Source organism: Podarcis muralis, chromosome 6 (genome assembly GCF_964188315.1).
Source record: "Podarcis muralis chromosome 6, rPodMur119.hap1.1, whole genome shotgun sequence".
NCBI classification, from domain to species: domain Eukaryota; kingdom Metazoa; phylum Chordata; class Lepidosauria; order Squamata; family Lacertidae; genus Podarcis; species Podarcis muralis.
The window spans coordinates 68,883,222-68,904,385 of record NC_135660.1 but is presented as its reverse complement, the minus strand read 5'-3'; the positions used below and the strand labels follow the sequence as shown (position 1 = coordinate 68,904,385).

Here is a 21,164-nt window from a genome sequence, read left to right as displayed (position 1 = left end):
TTACCTAGCCCCCCCCCCCCAAAATTTTACTCAAGTTGGCACCTCTGAATGCTGGCATCCTTTGGTGGCTCAATTTTGCACATATTGTAAACAACAGCCAGCTCCTGTGTGTCTGTCATATTTGTGTTTACTTGAGAACAGCAATTTAGGATTGTAGTCAGCCAAGTTTTTTCTCAGAACAGACCCACTGAGATTAATTTCTTTAGCCAGGTTCATTAATTTCAGTGGGTCTGCTCTTGAGTCAAACATGGTTAACCACCACCCTTCTGTGGGGCAGGGATAACAACCATGTGTGCGGGTCTTGGGCAGAAAGTCCCATTTAGCAAAGTGGGGATTTACTCAAAAGTAAGAAGTAGTCCTGGGCTCTATTGAATAACATCAGATTTTGAAAAGATCCTTAATAGAGCATGAATGCAGGCTGGTTTATTTATTTTTCTCTATTGCGTAATTCTTCATCACCACAGGTAAAAAAAAGAATGAATGTTTCTTTTGGCACACATGGCAACATACTTAATCACAAGGCAGAAAGTCAAATGTACCGGATAAACTTTATGCTCTTGACCTTGAACAAGGCAGTTCTAGAAAAGAAATCATATTTTGCTGGAGAGTAATAGAAACAAACCTGTATATCCTGTGTCACACCTGGACTCATTGGTGAGTTTAAGTGTACAGTGGTACCTCTGGTTAAGAACTAATTTGTTCTGGAGGCCCATTCTTAACCTGAAGCTGTTCTTAACCCGAGGTACCACTTCAGCTAATGAGGCTTCCTGCTGCCGCCACACGATTTCTGTTCTCATCCTGAAGCAAAGTTCTTAACCTGAGGTACTATTTCTGAGTTTGTGGAGTCTGTAACCTGAAGTGTCTGTAACCCAAGGTACCACTGTACCTATGCATAAGATTAGCCTCTATCCGAGCACAGAAATCTGCAAATCTGCTTCACACTAACAGTGCCTCAGTCTTATTTGGAATGAGCTCTCATCCAGTCCCAAGGTCCGGAGAAGTAGAGCTGTGTGTCATCAGCATATTGCTGACAACTTACTCCAAAACTCTAAAGGTGACATGATTTCTAGCTCCTGCTACCTCCAAGGAAACAAAGCAGCTTTTTGTAGCATGAAAAATTGCTGAAGGGAAAACAGAATTGCCAACAAAATCAAAGTTTTCTATCAAAAAACAATTTAACCGTCCCCACGTTCCTTTCCCACAAGAGGACCTTGCAATGTAACCCTGCAATGACTTGACGAGTATTTTCGACACTTGAAGCAGAACTTTTTATTTTACTGTTGTTGTTTTGTGACATTAAGAACACGAAAAGAGCCATTCTAGATAAGAGACAAAGGCCCACATAGTCCAGCATCCTGTTCTCACAGTGGCCAACTGGATGCCTAGGGGAAGTCTGCAAGGAGGATCTGAGTGCAACAGCACTCTCCCCATGCTATTTCCCAGCAAGTGCTATTCAGAAACACACAGAGACAATGAAGGTGCAACATAAGCATCATAGCTAGTACGTTTTAAAATTATTATTATTATTTATTATATTTCTACACTGCCCTTCAGGACCGATTACAGTATAAACACAAAATAATACATAACATAGTAAACTAAGCGGTAACACCCACACCCAGTTCAAAAGGCCACCCGATTGTTTAATTAGCCAAAGGCCAGGGAGAAGAGGAATATTTACGCCTGGTGCCTAAAGTATGAAGGCACTAGGTGAGTCTCCCTGGGGAGAGAATTCCACAACTGGGGAGCCACCACACAAAAGGCCTGTTCTTGTTTTGCTGCCCTCCGCGCCTCTTGTGCAGAAGGCACATGAAGAAGGACCTCAGATGATGATCACAGGGTCTGGGTGATGAGGCGGCCCTTGAGGTATTGCAGTCCGGAGCCATTTTATTTATAACTCTCCTATAAACTGCATTTGCTTTGCTTTCGTAACCCACCTTGAGACCTGATGGCGAAGGGTGGGCTGGGCTATAAACACGAATAGGAAAACAAACCAACATGCAAGGTGGGCTACTGAGTTTGTTCCTCACGCACACTAAACCCCCTAACGCGCAAAGGAGTAACATTCAAACCCTTTCTCTGATCGCATAGCTTTCTAACCGGAGGACTGAATCAAAATGCAAACACGGTATTCCGAGGTGGCAGTCTAAAGTTGGCCGGTCGCTCCCGGCACAAGGGTCCCTTCCTTGCAACAGGGGAGGGCGCTCTCTAACGGGGAGGGAACTGGGTGCCTGCTCCCTTTTCCCTTGCAGGCTCGCAGGCCTCCTTGCATGGGCTCCTGCACCGATTGGCTCTCCTTTGCTCTGCCGCCGCTTCCCCCTCCGGCTCCCTTGTGTTGGATTTCCTCCATCCCTCCTGGAAGGGGAGAGGCAGCTGTTGCTGCTCTTCACCATGGTCTGCCCCGCAGGTGCGTGGAGCTGCAGCGGCGGCGTGCAAAGGACCAGCTCGCCTTAGCTTTCCGGTAAGAGGCGCATCTGCCAACCAGCAAAGCGGAGCTTGGGGCGGCGGCGGCAAGGGCGAGGGAGCGCAGGAGGCTCCGCGGCTCGTGGGGAAAGAACCCAGCGCGGCGCACGGCTCCCACTTCCGGCTGCCATTCAGCTGCAGAGCGGAGGACGCGAAGGAGAGGGACCCTGCTGCCCCCCTGAACCACCGCTCCCATCGTCCCTGGCCCTCCGCCGCGGCAGGGTGGGCTGATGGGAGTTGTAGTCCAAGGCCTCATTTCCTTTAACAGGCCTTGAGTGGAAACCCCTATTAAACAAAACATTGGTGTGTTGTGGGATGCCTTTTCTGTCTCTCTGTTTTGCCGCTGCCTCTGCTGTTCTTAGAATGAAGGGATTTCTTTCCCCCGCCCAAGAAAATGAAGGGTTTTAAACCAAAAAACTGGTGGAGGGAATGTTCTCAGGGAACAAGAACGAGGTTCTGTTTTGCGTGTCGTCTCCAGTTTCAAGTTAGATTTATAGCTTGTTCCTGTTCCCTAGGCAGTGGCTCCAAAATGCCTTCTCGGTGAAGGCTCGGCTGCAGGCACGATGCTATCTCTTTAAAGCACATTAATTTCCCCCAAAGAATCCTGGGAACTGTAGTTTCTTTGGTTTGGTTTTCTTGCCCATTCATTTTTATTGATCCCCCCCCCCCATTTTAAACAAATAGAGCAAATTTAATGGAACTGTACGTGTGTGTGTGTGTGTGTGTGTGTGTGTGTGTGTTTTAAAGGCTTCTGGGAATTGTAGCTCTGTGAGGGGCAAACTACTGTTCTCCGCATTTGGATTGTGTGTGGAAAAGGATGTGCTTTCAATGCGTGATGTGCACACAGCCTTAGCTGGGTCCCCTCAACCTCATACATCTTGAGCAGGTCAGTTCTGTTTGGTTGTTGCAGTGCTTTTTTCTGGGGGGACACAGGGGGACGCATACCCCTAAACATTTTGCGAATCTTTGTACTTTTGTCCATTTACAGTACTGTATTTATTTTTCCTGATTTGAACTATAAAACGGTGATTTTCTTGAGTCAAAAATGAGAGTACCCCTAAACATTTTTTAGAAAAAAACAACAACATTGGGTTGTTGGCTTGTGAAAGTAACATTTTGGGGGAAGTGCCTGTTTTGTGTGTTGGTGCGCAGAGCCTGTACTCAATAATCCTCACATAATTGTGGAGGGCAGTGTTATACCAGACTGGAAAATATTTAGTGGGGTGGGGAATGATTAAAAACAGCTACAAGCCTAGTGGTGGAGTGAGAGAGTAAAAGGCAGAAGTCCTTGCCCAGAATCCAGGCTAAGTGTGAGAGAAATGTGACCTTGGAACATGAGAAGGGCAGGTTGCAAAGTACTGTATGGTAGGGCTGGGCCATATCTGGTTTTCAATATCATGATATATCACCAGCTAAACATCACGATATACCGATATAGCACAATATCTGAAAGAAGATGGAGCTACGTAGAGGCTAACATGGTAATGTCCTGGCAACTGCTACTAAGTGGCAGGTCTAAATCACCACACACTGATGAAATCATCAGCAGGCGAGCCAAAATGCATCCAAGCAGGACTTTGGTTGGGGGCTTGGATACCAAATGGATACCATTTGGATACCATTCAGGTCCAGCATAATCCAAAATACAGTGATGAGTCACAGTGAATGCAACTAATCAGGGAAAACGTTGAACAACAACAACAAAATCTAAATTTGATGCATATAATTATAGGAAAATTAATGATAGCATGCTTCAACTGAAGATTTCTGGAGAATATATTAATGTTCTATGCAGTTTTAGGGGCAAATTTAAAATTTACAAAAGTAGAAAATTTAGTAAAAAAAATAATTAAAACTGCAGTAAAGTCATTACAGGGGGAGAGAAAGACTTCTCTCGTGCACACACAGGTAGAAGGGGAGATGGGAGTAAAGAAAAAGAGTTAAATAACAAGGCAATGTTTTTTGTTCTTACTCTGAAGAAAACAACCTCTGTTTATTTCATGGGAGTAAGGAAGGGCTGCAGAATGAAAAGAAACAGAGGAAGCACTGGCTGCCTACACAGTTTTCTCAAAATGTTTGCCAGATAACATTTTATGAAACTGTTACCGTGCTGTGGACTTCATAACTGATTTAGAACGATATATTGAAAAATCGCCCTATATGTAGTCATCTTCAACCATAGAAAAATAATGCAGCACTCACAAATTGTAAGCTTTTTCACATGTTGTGGATAACTTTAAAAGGCTGCTGTCCTAGGCATGCTTGCTTAGAATTAAGTTCCCTTTGAAATCAACAAGATTCAACTACTACGCCAGTATGTAGAAGCTTGTGGCATACATGCTAGTTGAATGCAAACAATTACAGGCTGCAGTGCATGGTAGCGTTGAGCTTGTGTGTTCTCCGCTCCAACACAGTTGTGGTTGGCAGATGGAGGCTGTGTTATACTCCTAGCTTTGTACTCTGAGATTTGTTCAAGGCATAGATAACCCCCAGTCCCAGACAGGTTTAGTATTACTTGTTTGGCAGTGTCCCTCAGCTCAGCAGATTGGTTTTCCACCACTGGTGCAGCATTTAAATTTTGCTATTCTGTCAACTAAATATAGGACCAAGCTGCTGGGCTGCTTTTGCGGTGGCTAGAAAAACCTCTCAGTATTTCTTTGCATGTATCTTTACTAACTTAAAACGCCAGCAGAACGCACTAACAATTGTAGACTGGAATATGCTGAGCATTGGGCAGTAAATATTGGACCAGACCACATAGACGGGCCGGAGTCTGACATTTTACCAGCATGTAAGTAATCAGATTGCTCCAGAAATTGCTGGTAATGCATGTGTAATTTATTATCCGGACAGCTAATAGTGACTATATTCCTATTAGACTGAGAAGGGGCCTTCTCAGCAGTGGCCCCTCCAATGTAGAACACCCGCCCTAAAGAGGCCTGCCTGGTGCCTGTTTTAATGTCTCTTGAGTGCCTTTTTAGTCTTCCAATTTAATAATGTCTGTGGAAATAATAATGGGCAATATGCAACTTGGAGTTGGCCCATTGATAACAGTGGAAAAGTTGCTTTGCTTTGAGTATGTCTAAAGTTAGTCCTTTCCTAGGTCAATTGCCTCTGTAGCCTTGAATATTTTCTGATTTGGGTTCTGTCTTTAATGCCAAACTGCATGGGACCTTCTTCTAACTTTTCATATGTAAAGGGAGGTATTACTCCTCTCTTCCTTATTTCATCTTATGTCATTTTAAATTCACCCACTGGGATTCACACAAATAGTTTTATATCGTTCAAAGGTGGGGAACCAGATGCAAGCCTATTGATTTCAGTTGGATTTCCTTCCCATATGTATGCTTCAGATTTCAGAAATACTGTTAGGGTAAACTGTTTGTATCCCTGGCACTGAGCAAATAATATCTGTAGTCTTATAGTTTAACCTGCTTTTTTGTTTGGGACCGATAGAGCCTTCCTTGTTATAAACTATCTAGTTTCTTTGATAGCTAAAAGTACATGAAAATAATTCACAAGGATTTGGTAGTATTTCACTCCCCCTCTTACTCAGATGTTCGATGGTGAGATAAACTGAAAGATGACAGAGATCCACTTTTAATATGTTATTTACAAAAGAAAGGAAAATGACTCCCAGCTTTTCTGCAGGCTGCTGACGAAGAGCGGTAACTTCTACAAGCAGAGACTTAGCCCTTTTATGTCCACGTGTATGTTTCCCACAGCATAAATTCGCACCTACTGGCCGGCTTCTGCACTGCAAGATGTATTTGCCTCTTGAACTCATTGCATGTCTCAGGCAACACCAGTTGCAAAGAACGAAAGGGGACTAATGGACAATATTTTCTTAGAATTGTCCCAGTTATGTTGTCTCTTGGTAAGGATTCTTGGGGGGCGAGGGCATCCTGGCAGTTGTGGTCGATGCTGAATTTTAGCTGCATGTTGGTTTTAGAATAAGTGCTATTTGTCTGTCTTTAAAAAATGTTTTGAAAACCCTTATGAAGTACTAGTCCAATGGAATCTGTTGTTTGTTTGTTTTAGCAACTTCCAAAGTGTTTTCTTGGTGGGACGTGACTGCATGGAGAAAAAGATGGGAGAAGCAGTTGCCAGAGTAGCCAGAAAAGTGAATGAAACGGTTGAAAACAAAGCAGATTCGCTTGGTAAGTGAAATAAATATTTCAGAGGAAAGCCAAAGTAATCCACTTATCAGTTGCCCATCAATGCCAGTTCTCTAGGTGACACAGAAAATAAAATGAATTCAAATCCACAGTTCCTCTAAAACTAGAATTCGACAGAGCAGGAAGTGAAATGTGTATAAAAACAAGACAATTGTTTCAAAGCAGAGAGACTCACAGCAACAAGAAGTTAATACACCCTAGTTCTACTCTAAGCTGTTTTAACTACTCTAAGCCGTTTAAAACTATGTAAACAGTGAATATAAAAACAAACAGAATTTCTTCATTATATAAAGCACAATCAACTACTAAATAGAAGGACCTCTTTAGTGTCAAAGTAAAACACGTAACAATCAACCTCAAAAATATATGGAAAAGTCATAGTAGCCATAGTAAACAAATGAACAAAATATGCCAGGAAGCAAAATATTAGTGTTATGTACTGAAGTTCTCACCCTGGGCCAGCAGGGGGATACTGTAGATAGTTATGCAAATAAGGGATCGAAAGTGACGTTCAGTGATTGGATAGTTTTAGAAAGTTGTTACAGTTACATTGTACTGGAGCTCTAAGTAAGCAGGCTGACTGAACCCTTCAGTTCAGTTCTGTTCTGGCCTGTGAATAAACAAGAGTTGTTTGAAGAATCGCTGTGTCGTCTGATATGTTCACCCACCACTTAACAATTACAAATGAACATCACCTAAAAAGTATATAGGCCATTTTTAAAATAACATGATTGACAATTAAGGGGGGGGGAATCTACTTCACAACCACAATACTTGAATCAATCAAATCATTAAATGAATTGACTGCTTGACAGTGAGAGGTGGTGGACTCTCCTTCCTTGGAGGTTTTAAAGCAGAGGTTGGAGGGCCATCTGTCATATATGATCTCGTTGAGATTCCTGCATTGCAGGGAGTTGGACTAGATGACCCTTGGGGTCCCTTCCAACTCTACAATTCTTTGATTCTATAATGCAGTTAAATTCCCAGTCCTCTGTACAGCAATAAACACAACTTGATCTAGCTACAGCTAAGAATGTTCAGTTTTATTCAAGCTCACCATTACATGGTCAACACACATCCATCAGATGCATTGATACTCTAAACCAATATACACAAACTTACTGTTTTAGCACCTATTACATTATCCACTCTATCCAATTTGGAATGGTTCAGCCTTAGAAGATGAGAGTGTAACCCTCTACTCGCAGCCCTGATTTCTCTTTTAAAAGTTGTGTTCCATTTTTTATTCAATTGACCTTTGAATAATGATTCAAGTAGTGCTCAAAGGAGGAGGAGGAGGAGGTGAAGAAACACAACTCTTGGTCTGATTGATGCTTGGATCAATCACTGTTACAATTCCTATGGTGCTCTGGCTATAAAATATACTTTATCATGTTTCTCCCCTCTTACAATACCTTGTGAGGTTGGTCATTATTACAGGGAGGCTGTGATTGACAAATTCTCAAGAGTTCCACTGGCAAATGCTGAAATGACAAAGGAATTTTAGAAGATAGGAAGTAAAAATAAATCCATCAATTCATTTATCAGTTACAGGTTAGAAATGTAATGGCTAATCTCATCTTTACCGCTCTGCATAAGTTTCCAAGTCTGATATAAGTTACTAACCCACCTTTTCACTAGTTCACTTGCACATTTGTTAGCTTAAAAGAGAGTAGGGGAGTGAAGAGCTTTTGCTTAGCTTCCTTTACCAGGCCTCCTAGGGATGGGTTTTTTACTCATTGTGTGTGACCTTTTCAAGTCTGTGCACAACCTTCTCTTGGAACAATATAGTAACAAATACAGTGGTACCTCGGGTTACATACGATTCAGGTTACATACGCTTCAGGTTACAGACTCCGCTAACCCAGAAATAGTACCTCGGGTTAAGAACTTTGCTACAGGATGAGAACAGAAATCGTGTTCCAGCAGCGCGGCAGCAGCAGGAGGCCCCATTAGCTAAAGTGGTGCTTCAGGTTAAGAACAGTTTCAGGTTAAGAACAGACCTCTGGAACAAATTAAGTACTTAACCCGAGGTACCACTGTATATATTAAACATGCAGGCTGGGTATTAATTGCATTTGTTAAATCACGTTACTAAGGGATATAATAAGGGACACAGGTGGTGCTGTGGGTTAAACCACAGAGCCTAGGGCTTGCCGATCAGAAGGTCAGCGGTTCAAATCCCCGTGACAGGGTGAGCTCCCGTTGGTCAGCCCTTGCTTCTGCCAGCCTAGCAGCTTGAAAGCACGAAATGCAAGTAGATAAATAGGTACCGCTCCAGCGGGAAGGTAAACGGTGTTTCCGTGCGCTGCTTTGGTTCGCCAGAAGTGGCTTAGTCATGCTGGCCACATGACCCGGAAGCTGTACGTCGGCTCCCTCGGCCAGTAAAGTGAGATGAACATTGCAACCTCAGAGTCGTCTGCGACTGAACCTAACGGTCAGGGGTCCCTTTACCTTTACCTTTAAGGGATATAATGGAGGATGAGACCAACTCTTGCAAATAATTATTTGTTACACCTGTAATCCTATCCAAGGAACTGATTTGCTTAGCGTCAGCAATGTTTTTGCATCAGTTGAGCCCAGATCATTAACTGGGCCTCATGAGATCAACACTCATAGTTATATCTATGATGTTGTGGTTTATGAACTCTTTATTCACTCTGGCTGGACATCCAGCAGGTGGAGTTGTTGCACTGCTAACCAAGAAGCAACTCTCTCAGCCCACTGATTTTTCAGCTCTCGGGGCAGTGAAAAAATGAAAGTGCGAGTCACACCATCTCTTTTTCGTGGGCATCTTCTGATGGCACATTCACTAGGTCACTTAGCAAAAACTTAGCAGCTCCTTTGGATTTGCTGAATCGCACCATGCGCAGAAGTGCCAAATCTTGACCCGTGCATACGCAGATGTGTGGGTTGTGGGTTGCAAACGTGCCTCCCTTACAGATCATGTTCTCAACATGAGCATCCATTGTACGTTCACTCGTTGGAGTGATGGTCAGTCTAAGAGAGCCAGTGTGGTGTAGTGGTTAAGAGCGGTAGACTCGTAATCTGGGGAACCGGGTTCGCGTCTCCGCTCCTCCACATGCAGCTGCTGGGTGACCTTGGGCCAGTCACACCTCTCTGAAGTCTCTCAGCCCCACTCACCTCACAGAGTGTTTGTTGTGGGGGAGGAAGGGAAAGGAGAATGTTAGCCGCTTTGAGACTCCTTCGGGTAGTGATAAAGCGGGATATCAAATCCAAGCTCTTCTTCTTCTTCTTCTTCTTCTTCTTCTTCTTCTTCTTCTTCTTCTTCGGTGGTGAGTCAGTCAGCTTTTTGCCATAGCTGCTCCCCTTCCAAAATGAAACCTCACTGTCACTTTTAATTTCTGGCAAATGTTTTCAGAAAAAGGGCCCCTCAGGTAGTTGACTGAGCTGAGAGGTACCTGGTGCAAAGAAGGTGGGGAAACACACAGATCAATCAGCCAATCAAGTATTTACTATCATCAACTCAAGCATGAAAGAAAGTACAAAATATTTTAAAAAATACAAAATCACAGCCTCTGAAGAAAAAGGTGGAAAGTTGGAAGCTAACAACATTAGCAGGTCAACATTCAAATATTCTGCCACCTGTTCAGAAAGGGATTTATTAGTTCCCTCAAGGAAGATCTTCAAAATGGTCAGCACCTGTTCTTGATGTTAACTTTAGCAAATCTGCCATCTATAATCCTGGAGGGTGAAATGTTAAAATGTGCCAACAAAACTGCACTTGAGTTTCATCAGAAAATAGCAATATGGCAGGTAAGGGAAGCATTTGGAAGATTATTGCTAGTGGCGCTCTAAGAGACAGCAAGACGTCCTTGCAGATGCTGACTCACTGGTGTCAGTCCCCGTAGCAGGCAATTTGAATTTGATACGGTCTCTTGCTTGTCATTAATACTAATTTAATTGATGGACACGGTACATATGGTTGTAGGAGTAGTGAATGGTTTTACAAGAATGCAAAAAAGATAGAAGTGCCCATGCCTGCAGCTCCTTGTTATGACAATTTGGATCTGTGCTATAAAGTCATTATAGATTTAATTTAAAACTTAATGCGGTATCAATTCACACTCTTGACTATATAAAATAATGCAGTGGAGTAGAAAAACTTGTTGAGAATGAAGCTGATAAAAAAAACATTTTTTTATTTAAAATGCAAACTTTTTCGTTTAGTGAAATCCCATGGGCTTGTGCTTAGAGAAATATCACTTGAAGTGTTAAAGGAAGAATATGTGAAGAATTAAATACACATAGGAATGACACGTGTAATCGAAAAGGCCTGACCTAGCTTTCAGTAGAATCATTGGAAAGTTTTCTTTATGTTATTTAATTTATTAAATAATTTTATACCTCATTCTTCAAGAACAAGAAGCCTCCCAAGGTGGCTTCCAAAAATTGCAAGCAAGAACTGTAATTTTAAATACAATTAAAATCCACAAAAAAGCTGTATTAACAATAAACAACCAAAGGACATGGCAGAGAAGATGCCAAGTTGATTTTGAGGTGTTAAAATGTCTTACATATTTATGTTTTTGTGTGTATGTGTGTGTATGCCATTAACACTTACTTCTGAGCAATATGCTTAGAATTTAACATCCAATGGCATATGTTTAGGGTTCCAATTAAGGATATGCTCAGTACCTGCAAGAATGGGAGTTTAGTGGCAACTCCGGGTGTTTCAAAGGAAGAATCAGGTACATTAATAAAGTAACAAAAACCAATAAGAAAAAATGGAATTGATTATGGGGTTTTTGTTTTATAAAGCAGAAGTACAACACGAGCAAATGGGAACGAAGTTGTATCTTTAGTGCAAAGTTTCAGCTCCATCTTGAATTGAAACCCACTCTATGCTAAGCTCATTAATGAGAAAACGTTGATACGATCTGGCTTCTTTCAGGGAACTTTGCAAGGCACCTCCCAATGTGATTAAAATGTTAATTACTGAAAGTATTGATGCATGCAGGCCCAAAAATACAGCAAAAAGCAATATAAGTATTAGGTATTTCTTGAAGTGAATAAATTGCATCTCTGTGAGTGATCTAAATAACTATTCACAACTCTTCGTTGAGTAGGAAATGCTTTCTCACTGGTATATTGTAGTCAGTTCCTTGCTGGACATTTTGAGTCTTTTGGTTGTTGAGCCAAATGACCGACACAATAAAATTAGGTTCTGGTCCGATCTCCACAATGTTCAACAATTTTTGATCTGCATGTCCCTGCTAAGGCAGATCGCACCTAGGCCTTGCGACATGATTCAAGATGGATGTTGAGGTGCTCTGCCAGTGGTAAAGACACTGGTTATGACAGCAGTTCATAGAGAGAGGTATGACCATAAAGCAGAGGTGGAGAACCAATGGCACTGCAGCTGTTGTTGGGTTCCGACGCCCATCAGCCCCAACCAATGCAAACAATGGCGAGGGATGATGGGAGTTGTGGTCCAACAACAACATATGGAAGGCCACAGCTGTCCCACCCATGTCATAAGGAATTTATCCACAAAGTATTTCCACAGGGCAGCCTTTCCCAACCTGGTGTTCCCCAGATGTTTTGAGTTACAGCTCCTGTCATCCCTCCATGCTGGCTGTAGCTGGCTGGAATTGGAATCCAAAACATCTAGAGGGGAAGGCTGCCATAAAGGATGGGAAATACAGTAATTGAAACATCCCCATGGAAGCAAAGGTAGCTTTCTGCAGTATTGGGGCAGAGCTGGTTGGGTATGGAAGTCTGATGCACTCCTTGGAAGGAGGGATGTGTCTGCCTTGCACAATCAAGCCTTATCCAATCAAGTTGAGGATGTTTCTCATGGGGCACTTTCCCCCAACACAGATAGTGTGTGTGTGTGTGTGTGTGTGTGTGTGAGAGAGAGAGAGAGAGAGAGAGAGAGAGAGAGAGAGAGAGAGAGAATATCATCACGTGTGAAAAATTACACACACGGGTGGATTTAGTTGCAATTATCCTTGTATGAGCCACTGGGGTGCACAGCAATAAGACAAGGATATTCACGAAATGAAGATTTAATGAAACGCAAAAACATTCCAGTTGTAAGTGTAACTGCCCTGCAGCGATAATCCCACAAGGGAGATGGGAAAACTAGTCTTCTGCCCACAGTACATAAGATCATCCTGGGCAAAGCATTGGCAATCTATGGGGCTAACTGCTGCAGTTTCTTTGAGCACTCTCAAAGGTTCTGAGATTGTGCAGCATTGATCTGTGTCATAAATAATGCACGTACCAAAGCTTTGTTTGACGGGGGGAAGTATGGGTGAGCCTAAATGAACAAGGCTAATTGGGTGTGGGGGGGTGTGTGTGTGTAATGAGCATTACTATGTTGTGAACAGCTTTATTATTTTATGGTTTATTGCAGAGGTTTCCAACCTTTTTGAGTCCACAGCTCCCTTGAGCAACTACAGTCATACTTCGGGTTACAGATGCTTCAGGTTGTGCGTTTTCGGGTTGCGCACCACGCCAAACCCAGAAGTACCGGAACGGGTTACTTCAGGTTTCGGTGCTCGCGCATGCGCAGAAGCACTAAATCGTGCTTTGTGCATGCAAAGAAGTGCTGAATCGCGACCCGCGTGTGCGCAGACATGGCGCTGCGGGTTGCGAATGTGCCTCCCGCACGGATCATGTTCGCAACCCGAGTGTCCACTGTACATTCTTTCTGTGACACCCCTCACCCCTTTTCGAACACCCTCCCTTGTTCCTTCAGCCTCCTCTCCTCTCCCCTTGGGAGTCCTCTGGGCAGCTGCTGCCACTGCCCCTAGTCTCTGTGCTCCCCCCTCCACAAAGAGAGGTGCCTCCTCACACTGCCACACAGGGGCCTGGGAAGCACTCCTGGCCAGCCCCAGAGGCACCATTCGCCCGAGGAGCTTGTAACCAGGGCTGCTGCAACAAACAGCTGTGCAAGCCTTGGGGAGGCAGAGATGCAAGAGGGCATCTCAGGAGGGATGGAAGGAAAGAGGGGTCGAGGCCAGTGTTGCCCGCAGCACCCCTGACCACCATTCAAGGCACCCCAGGGTGCCACAGCACACTGATTGAAAACTGCTGGTTTATTGGATTTTATGTTGTAATAATAATCTGCAGTTGGTCAAAGGCTTTTGTAACCTGTGAGGATGGTTGCTGGTTTTCCCTTTGCCCTGTGTTCTCCTCTCACCCAAAACATCCATTGAGTTGTGTCCATAGGAACGTAGGAAGCTGCCTGATGCTGGGTCAGCTCTGGCTTAGTACTGTCCATACTGTACCTGGGGCAGCCCATGTGGGGCACTCTGCTTTACAGTTCCCATCATCACTGGCCATACAGGCTGAGGCAGTTGTAGTGCAATAACATCTAGAGGGCACCAGGTTGGCTAACTGGCACCTGATCTCCAGGGTTTCAGGCCAGGGACATTCCCGGCGCTGCTTGGAGGTGCTGAGGATCCAACCTGGGACCTTCTGCATGAAAACCATATGCTTTGCCACTGAGTTACAACTCTCAGCAATCCCCCCCAAAAAGCTTAAGAGCTTTGGGCAATCACCCCCCATTTCCTTAATTTCGAGTCCCCAAAAATAGGGGTCGTCTTATACACGGGGGCGTGTTATACACGGAAAAATATGGTATTTGCATTTACTTCCCATTGAAATTTAAGTGCCCTGAGGTCCCCATTAAATCACTAACTTAAGTCTGGACCTAACTGATTGACCTCACACTGATTCCTGAGCTGGATTCGCATAACCAAAAACAACAGCCCAACCCAATAAGTGCCCAGGTATAATTCAGCTGAAGGCTTTGAGAGGAGCAAGGCATCCAGCAAGCAAGCTGTTTGTTGGCAAGAGAGAAGCTGTGCAGTGAGATGGTGATAAAATGTTTGGATAGGAATCACTGGGAAATGCAGGACTGAAGGTGGTCACTATTTTGCAAAATGAGAATCTGACCCGTTTTTGATGTGGAGGCTGCAGAGGGGAGTAGCACCGAGCCAGAGATGAAGAGAGTACGTTCCATGGACCTGGGGGTCTTGGAGGATGAGTGTTGTGGCTCATCATCCTGTTTTGATTTCCAGTGGATCTGCACTACAGTAATTGGTTGCAGATAAAGCAAGTTGAATACGAAGGTGATTCCAGAAGAGTAATATAGCATCCTTCAGTACATTACAACAGTAGCATCCCAGCAAAGCATCCTAGCATTTTCTGGTGACTAATACTAGGGTCGTATAGTTAAAGCCATGGTTTTCCCAGTAGTGATGTATGGAAGTGAGAGCTGGACCATCAAGAAGGCTGATCGCCAAAGAATTGATGCTTTTGAATTATGGTGCTGGAGAAGACTCTTGAGAGTCCCATGGACTGCAAGAAGATCAAACCTATCCATTCTTAAGGAAATCAGCCCTGAGTGCTCACTGGAAGGACAGATCGTGAAGCTGAGGCTCCAATACTTTGGCCACCTCATGAGAAGAGAAGACTCCCTGGAAAAGACCCTGATGCTGGGAAAGATGGAGGGCACAAGGAGAAGGGGACGACAGAGAACCAGATGGTTGGACAGTGTTCTCGAAGCTACAAACATGAGTCTGACCAAACTGCGGGAGGCAGTGGAAGACAGGAGTGCCTGGCGTGCTCTGGTCCATGGGGTCACGAAGAGTCGGACACGACTAAACGACTAAACAACAACAATTTTAGGGTAGTCACTGTGTTCTTACAGCAAAGGCAAATAAGCGTCTTACGGCACATTAATGATAAACAGATTTGTTACCGTGTAAGTTTTTGTGATCCAGGTGCTTTTAAGGAAGTTGAGCTCTTCTAATCTGCAAAAGTTTATGCCCCCCCCATAAATTTATTCTTCTTAAAGGTGCCACAGTGCTTTATAAGGCTGTGTCTGTGCTCGCTCAGTGAAGGAAGGAGATGATTAATCAGTGGCTAAGCAGCATGGATTTTTGAATGCCTCTTCTGCAGCTTTGATGATTGTAGAGTAAAATGCCTTCGTACTATTATTCCAAAATAGCAGCCTTTTGCTTCCTGGAATTTTAGTATGTCCAATTTTCATTTAACATGAAAGAAAGAAAATCTTTCTGGGGCTGTTGTGTGTGTTCAGTATTTGGAAGAAGGTGCACAGGTGCTCTAAGATTTGCACACACACACACACACACACACACACACACACACGCAAAACACCTCACCTTTATGTACATTATTTATTTATTTTAAAAATTGGAATTAATAGCCTTGAGTTATAACTGCAGACCATAAGAACATATGACTGAATAGGGATTTTAATTATGTGATTAATTAAACTAAAGCAAAGCGATTTCTCACTTGGAATTAAGTCAAAGCAGGTGTGTTCAAGCAGCCCTTGTTTGTCCCCATGCCAGCCTGTTGTGCTTTATTTTGATCAATGTGACATTCTGGCATCTGGAGTTCAGATCCAAGGTATTTCTGAAATGCAAATTTAGTTTAGAGAGAAATGCTAGAGGTGCTAGGCAGAGAAATCCAGTGCAGGAAAAAAAGACTTTCATGCTGACCAGTTTGCTATCATTCCTGCATTTTACAGTCGGGAAAAGAAATCACTCGTAAGGCTTGAGGTCCAAACTCCAGCAGTTCATTTAATGCTATCTAATTCACCTTTAATGGGGCAAAAGTGTGTGATTTGTTCATGGAATGTCTCTGATGATCAAAATGGCTTTGCTCAGGTTTTTCTGTCCTCCTTTGCCCAGAGTGGCTGGGGAAACTCAGCCAGTTGGGCAGGGTATAAATAATAAATTATTATTATATAAATTATTATGTAAGGAATGTATTGTCCTGGGTGTTGAGTGGGGACCAGACACAACTGACAATCTGGCGGAGGGTCCCAGTGAGGTTGGACCGACCATGCCAGAGCCTCGGGGGAATTCACGGACGGCCAATTAAAATGTGATGTGTTGGAACACAATACATTTTGCCTGGAAAACTGAACTCACTCTCTCGCCCTCCTTTCCTCCCCTTGGTGTTTCGCTGTAGATTTGGCAGATTGCAAACTGGTGACGTTCCCCATTGCCCTTTACAAAGTCATGAGGCACGTCTCGGAAGGAATCCATCTCATCACTCTGGCCAATAATGAGCTGAAGTCTGTGACCAGCAAATTTATCACCACCTTCAGCCAACTGAGAGGTAGGTGTTTATCTCTGAAGGAAACCATGGAATTGAAGAGGCAGTGGCATCTTGATCCTTCTTCCAAATGTTATCTTGTGTTTCAGACATCTCTTGTCATTTTTAAAAAAATACTGGTACTTATTTTATTTATTGCTTCTCCTCCAAGAACCAAGGCAGTGTATAGCCATACATAAAGTTGCAAACCATTAATAATAATAAAAAATTATCAAAATAATATCGGCAAACCTGCACTGAAAATCATCATCAGTGCTAGACTCTTAGGGCACCTTAGACACTCTCAAATGGTTTGTGAATAGGTGAGGCTGGCTAATCTAAAGGTCAGCAACAACAGACCTCTGTAGGTATAGCATTTTCAGACTTTTAACGAAGTTTTCTTGCTTCAGTGATGGTGTTGGTTATGTTTCAGTCTTGGACCCAAGTGGAGATTTGCGTTCCCCACATTTCTGTATACAGTTCTACAATGCACGTTATCAGAGCACACATAAGCCTGCCCCATTGCACTTCACTCCGCCCCCCATTCTTATTATTAATTATTTGTTGAATTTATATATTGCCCTATACCCGGAGGTCTCAGGGCGGTTCATGGAACAAAATCAGAATATAAAACAACAATATATATAATCAAAATAAAAACAACAACCCAATAACGCCCCCCAAACCCCACAATTTAAAAGGGCATAGGAGGTCAATCAAATCCACAAAAGGCCTGGTTAAAAAGGAACGTTTTTGCCTGGCGTCTGAAGGTGTATAATGACGGCGCCAGATGAACTCCCCTGGGGAGAGCATTCCACAGACAGGGAGCCACTGCAGAGAAGGCCCATTCTCATGTTGCCACCCTCTGGACCTACTGAAGAGGAGGCACACAAAGAAGTGCCTCAGAAGATGATCTCAGGGTCCGGGCAGGTTCATATGGAAAGAGACAGTCCTTGAGGTATTGTGGTCCTGAGCTGTTTAAGGCTTCTGCCTCTTCCGAGTCCAAAAGGACCCGCTCGTCCACAATCGCACATCAGTTGGGCATGCCTAAAAATGGTCAACCTCACAGGCACACTGCTTTCTGCCTTACCCATATTCCACTTCAGTTTTGGAGCATGATTGGTATACACCCACAAACAACAACAATGAAATAATTCCATGCCTTTTGTCTAAGTGAAAGCAGAAGTTAGCTTTAGGGGCAGGAAGGTAGAGTTAAGTGTGCTTTATATTGATGTACATTACCAGTTCTTTATAGCATCACAGAACTGAGCTCAGGGAAGCAATGTCTTGGGAGGGACTCTGGCTCAGCGGTAGAGCACAACCTTTGCCTGCAAAAGATCCCTGGTTCAGTCACCAGCTTATCAAGTATGATTGGGAGAAACCCCTGCCTGAATTCCCAGAAAGCTGTTGCCCATCAAGAGTAGACAATAGTGAATTAGATGGAGCGCTGATGCGCAAGGCAACTTCATACATTTCTTACTTGGGGGCGGGTGGGGAGAATATTGATTTCTCAAACTTCTGTCTGCTCCTGACTTGGAAAGGTAGAAAAGGTAAAGGATTAATAGGGAGCACACAGCGGAACTGATATCATATGCTGTAACGTGGATAAACGATCGCCTGGTAAAATTAATTTCCTCTCCAAAGTTGTGGTTCCTAGGAACAAAATGAATTTTGCGATCTGATCAAGTTGCTGACAGGCGTTGAAAGAGAGTTTGAAGGGTATATGGAACACTGAAGCATTAATAGAGAAATCTTATTCCCATTCAGCGGCCTGTAATCCAACGGCCGTGTATAAATAAAATAAGCATTAGTGAAAAATGACACATCTAGATGGTGAAAGTAATGAAACTTGAAGTCCTTGATGTAATTTAATAGGGACATGAAAAAGCAAACAACCCACACATGTTGATAAATGGACCCTAACAGACACAGGGTGATTGAATGGCTGAGTTAATGATAGCTAGAGGCTTGAAATCAGTGGGGAGGTAATATATTTTAGCAGTTGTAGCAAAAGCTTTGTAAGGTTGGGTGAAAATTAGCTGTGGGAAATGCTAATGTCCCTCTACCTGGTGTAACCTAAGTGGTGACGTTCATCACTTGTTACCTAAATGGTACCCACATTGCAGTCTGTGGAGTTGTCTTAGAGATGTTGAAAGTAATGCTTGATGATGCTATTCTACAAATATTGGCTGACGTCAAGAGCCAGCTTAGCCCAAGGAGGTCTCTGCTCACACCAGAAGGCTTCTCCCCTTCCCTTTGAGCCCCTCAAGTCTGCTTTGAGGGTTAGGGGGCCCTCTGGAGAAGATTTGGGGTGCATAGGGCAGCAGGGCAAGGAGGAAAACCAGAAACCCTGTTGTGCAAGTGAGTTCCCATTGTGCTAGCAGCCAATCGCCGTTGGATGTTGCCAGTTGAGGATTGGAGTAGTGTAATGGCCTAAGAGTGTGATCTGCAACACATGCAGGGAAAGATTTCAATGAAAAGCAACTTCATGAAGATGCAATGGTGAGTGCAGGGGCCGTAGAGATGCTTGCTTCTTTCTCCATCCACTCATATTTTCACCTTCCAATCTGCTTCCCCCACCCACCTGCAGGATTCTAAATGCATTTCCACCCTGGCAAACATTCTCTTCTCCCTCTTCTGATGCAGCTAGGTGTAATGGCTGCTGGTGGAGACTGCTCAGGGAGACATGGGAGTTGGAACTCGCAGTTTAAAATGCATAAACCTGGCAGGATAGCGAGAAGGACTCTCAGTTGTCCTGAGCTTGCCACCAGTTCTTGCGGAACTTCTGCCTAAAGCATTTTGGGCTTTTAAGCCTTTTCAGAAAGCAGCATGCTTTTAAACAAAATATTTTAGGAATTACAAACGCTCCGGCAGAGAGAATCATTTCAATAGCTCTGGAGTCAGAACAGAATGCATCATTTTATTGGAAACTAGACCTCTTATGCTTGAGGGAGCCAGTCAGGGTTTCCAAACAACATGATACTTATTGGCACTGTGTTCTTTTTGCCTCTTTCTGCGGAGACTTACTATGCCTGTTGGTCGTGTACTGTAGGGAACCTGCTGAGAGAGACTGATAGGAAAATAACTACTACCCATTCATTCGATGGAAAGGGGTGTATTTTCAGGGGCTGGGAAGGGCAGATAACTGTTCCAGTCTGTTTATGAAAGCATTGGTAATTCAATTAATGGAGAAGACTAATGAGTGTTAATCTGTAAGCAGGCTAACTCAAACTGGCCTATCATTTCGTGTTTACACAGTAGCTACCATTATTTATGCGCAGAGTGCTCTTTTGTGTATCAGTTTGGGAGAAGTGAAAGATGTTAGCAGCATGCTCTAATTCCTAGATGAGGCAGGAGGCGGAACAGGATAGTGTTAGGGGATGATTATTTGGAGGTTGGAAGCCCTTTCCATATCATTGGAATGGCCTAATCCCAGGGGTGGGTAAAGGGTAGAGCAGGATCTGCTGGTGGGTCTCTGGCTGGTTTGCAGCAGCTCAGCAAGGAATTCTGACACCCAATTAACAGCAACAGCAGCAGAACTACTTCCCCCACCTAGGCTGCTGAAATGCAGTGAGTGGGTGGGTGGACCTAACCAGGAATGGACTTCTGGGTGCAAGGGCTACGAGCTCACTCCAGTTCTGGTTCTGAAAACAAATTTCTGGGTTCAGAATGTGCTCAGAGGCACCCTGTTATTTAATTCTAACTCTTATCTCATTTGCATTTGGTTCTGGTTGGTGGTTCTTGGGTTTCCAGTAAAAAAACACAAAGTAGATCTGGGAAGCCTGAAGTCTGCCCATCCCTGGCATAAACTCTCAAAAGTTGACGGCTTCCAGTGGGGTGCATATGTTAATCTGTTGCAGCACAACCACCCAAGGGTCATGAGGCACATTGGGGCACTTGCCTTATTTCTGTGAATGTAAGTTGTTTTAAACTGTTTTCAATATTGTGTTCTAATTGTTGTAACCCGCCCTGGGGCCTTAGGGTGAAGGACAGGTGAATATTGTCATCAAAAGCATCATGGTAAATTCTTAGCAGATTTAGAAGAGGAACTTACTTCATCTGTTGCATAAAGTGTCCTTGGCACGAAAGATGGGAAGTTGTAAACAGTGGGACCAAATCATTAGACTGCAAAAAGCACGGCCTGTAACCATTCTTTGTAAAGTTTAAGATAAGCAGAGTGACCCCTTGTGACAGCAGTTATTGGTGATAGCACAACCAGCTTACCTTTTACCCTGTAGTGTGGAACAGGAAACCATTGTCTGAATTGAAGCCCAAAAGAATGCCACAAAATTTCTAGTGTGAGCCAGGTCTTTATCATTTGACAGAGGAGTGGGGCTGCCCTCCTGTCAGTCATTATGTGGAACTGTTTAAATTCCCTTTTGGAAACAGCCCTGCACTGCTCTTTAAAGCACCTGTTGA

The 21,164-nt window shown here is 43.6% G+C and overlaps 1 protein-coding gene across 3 annotated transcripts in view; it reads left to right on the top strand.

Moving 5' to 3' along the window:
• The first annotated feature begins 1,903 nt into the window (after nt 1-1,903).
• Nucleotides 1,904-21,164, top strand: part of LRRC20 (leucine rich repeat containing 20) — a 75,081-nt gene continuing 55,820 nt past the window's right edge. Inside the window, exons 1-3 of one of the 3 annotated variants that reach the window (XM_077930512.1) lie at nt 1,904-2,461; nt 6,505-6,623; nt 16,620-16,769. In XM_077930512.1, the coding sequence (XP_077786638.1) occupies nt 2,271-2,461; nt 6,505-6,623; nt 16,620-16,769 (460 nt within the window). In that variant the 5' untranslated portion in view covers nt 1,904-2,270. Of the gene's footprint in view, nt 2,462-3,221; nt 3,350-6,504; nt 6,624-16,619; nt 16,770-21,164 lie in introns of those variants that run through there. The other 2 variants (XM_028729575.2, XM_077930513.1) reach the window with 2 other exon arrangements.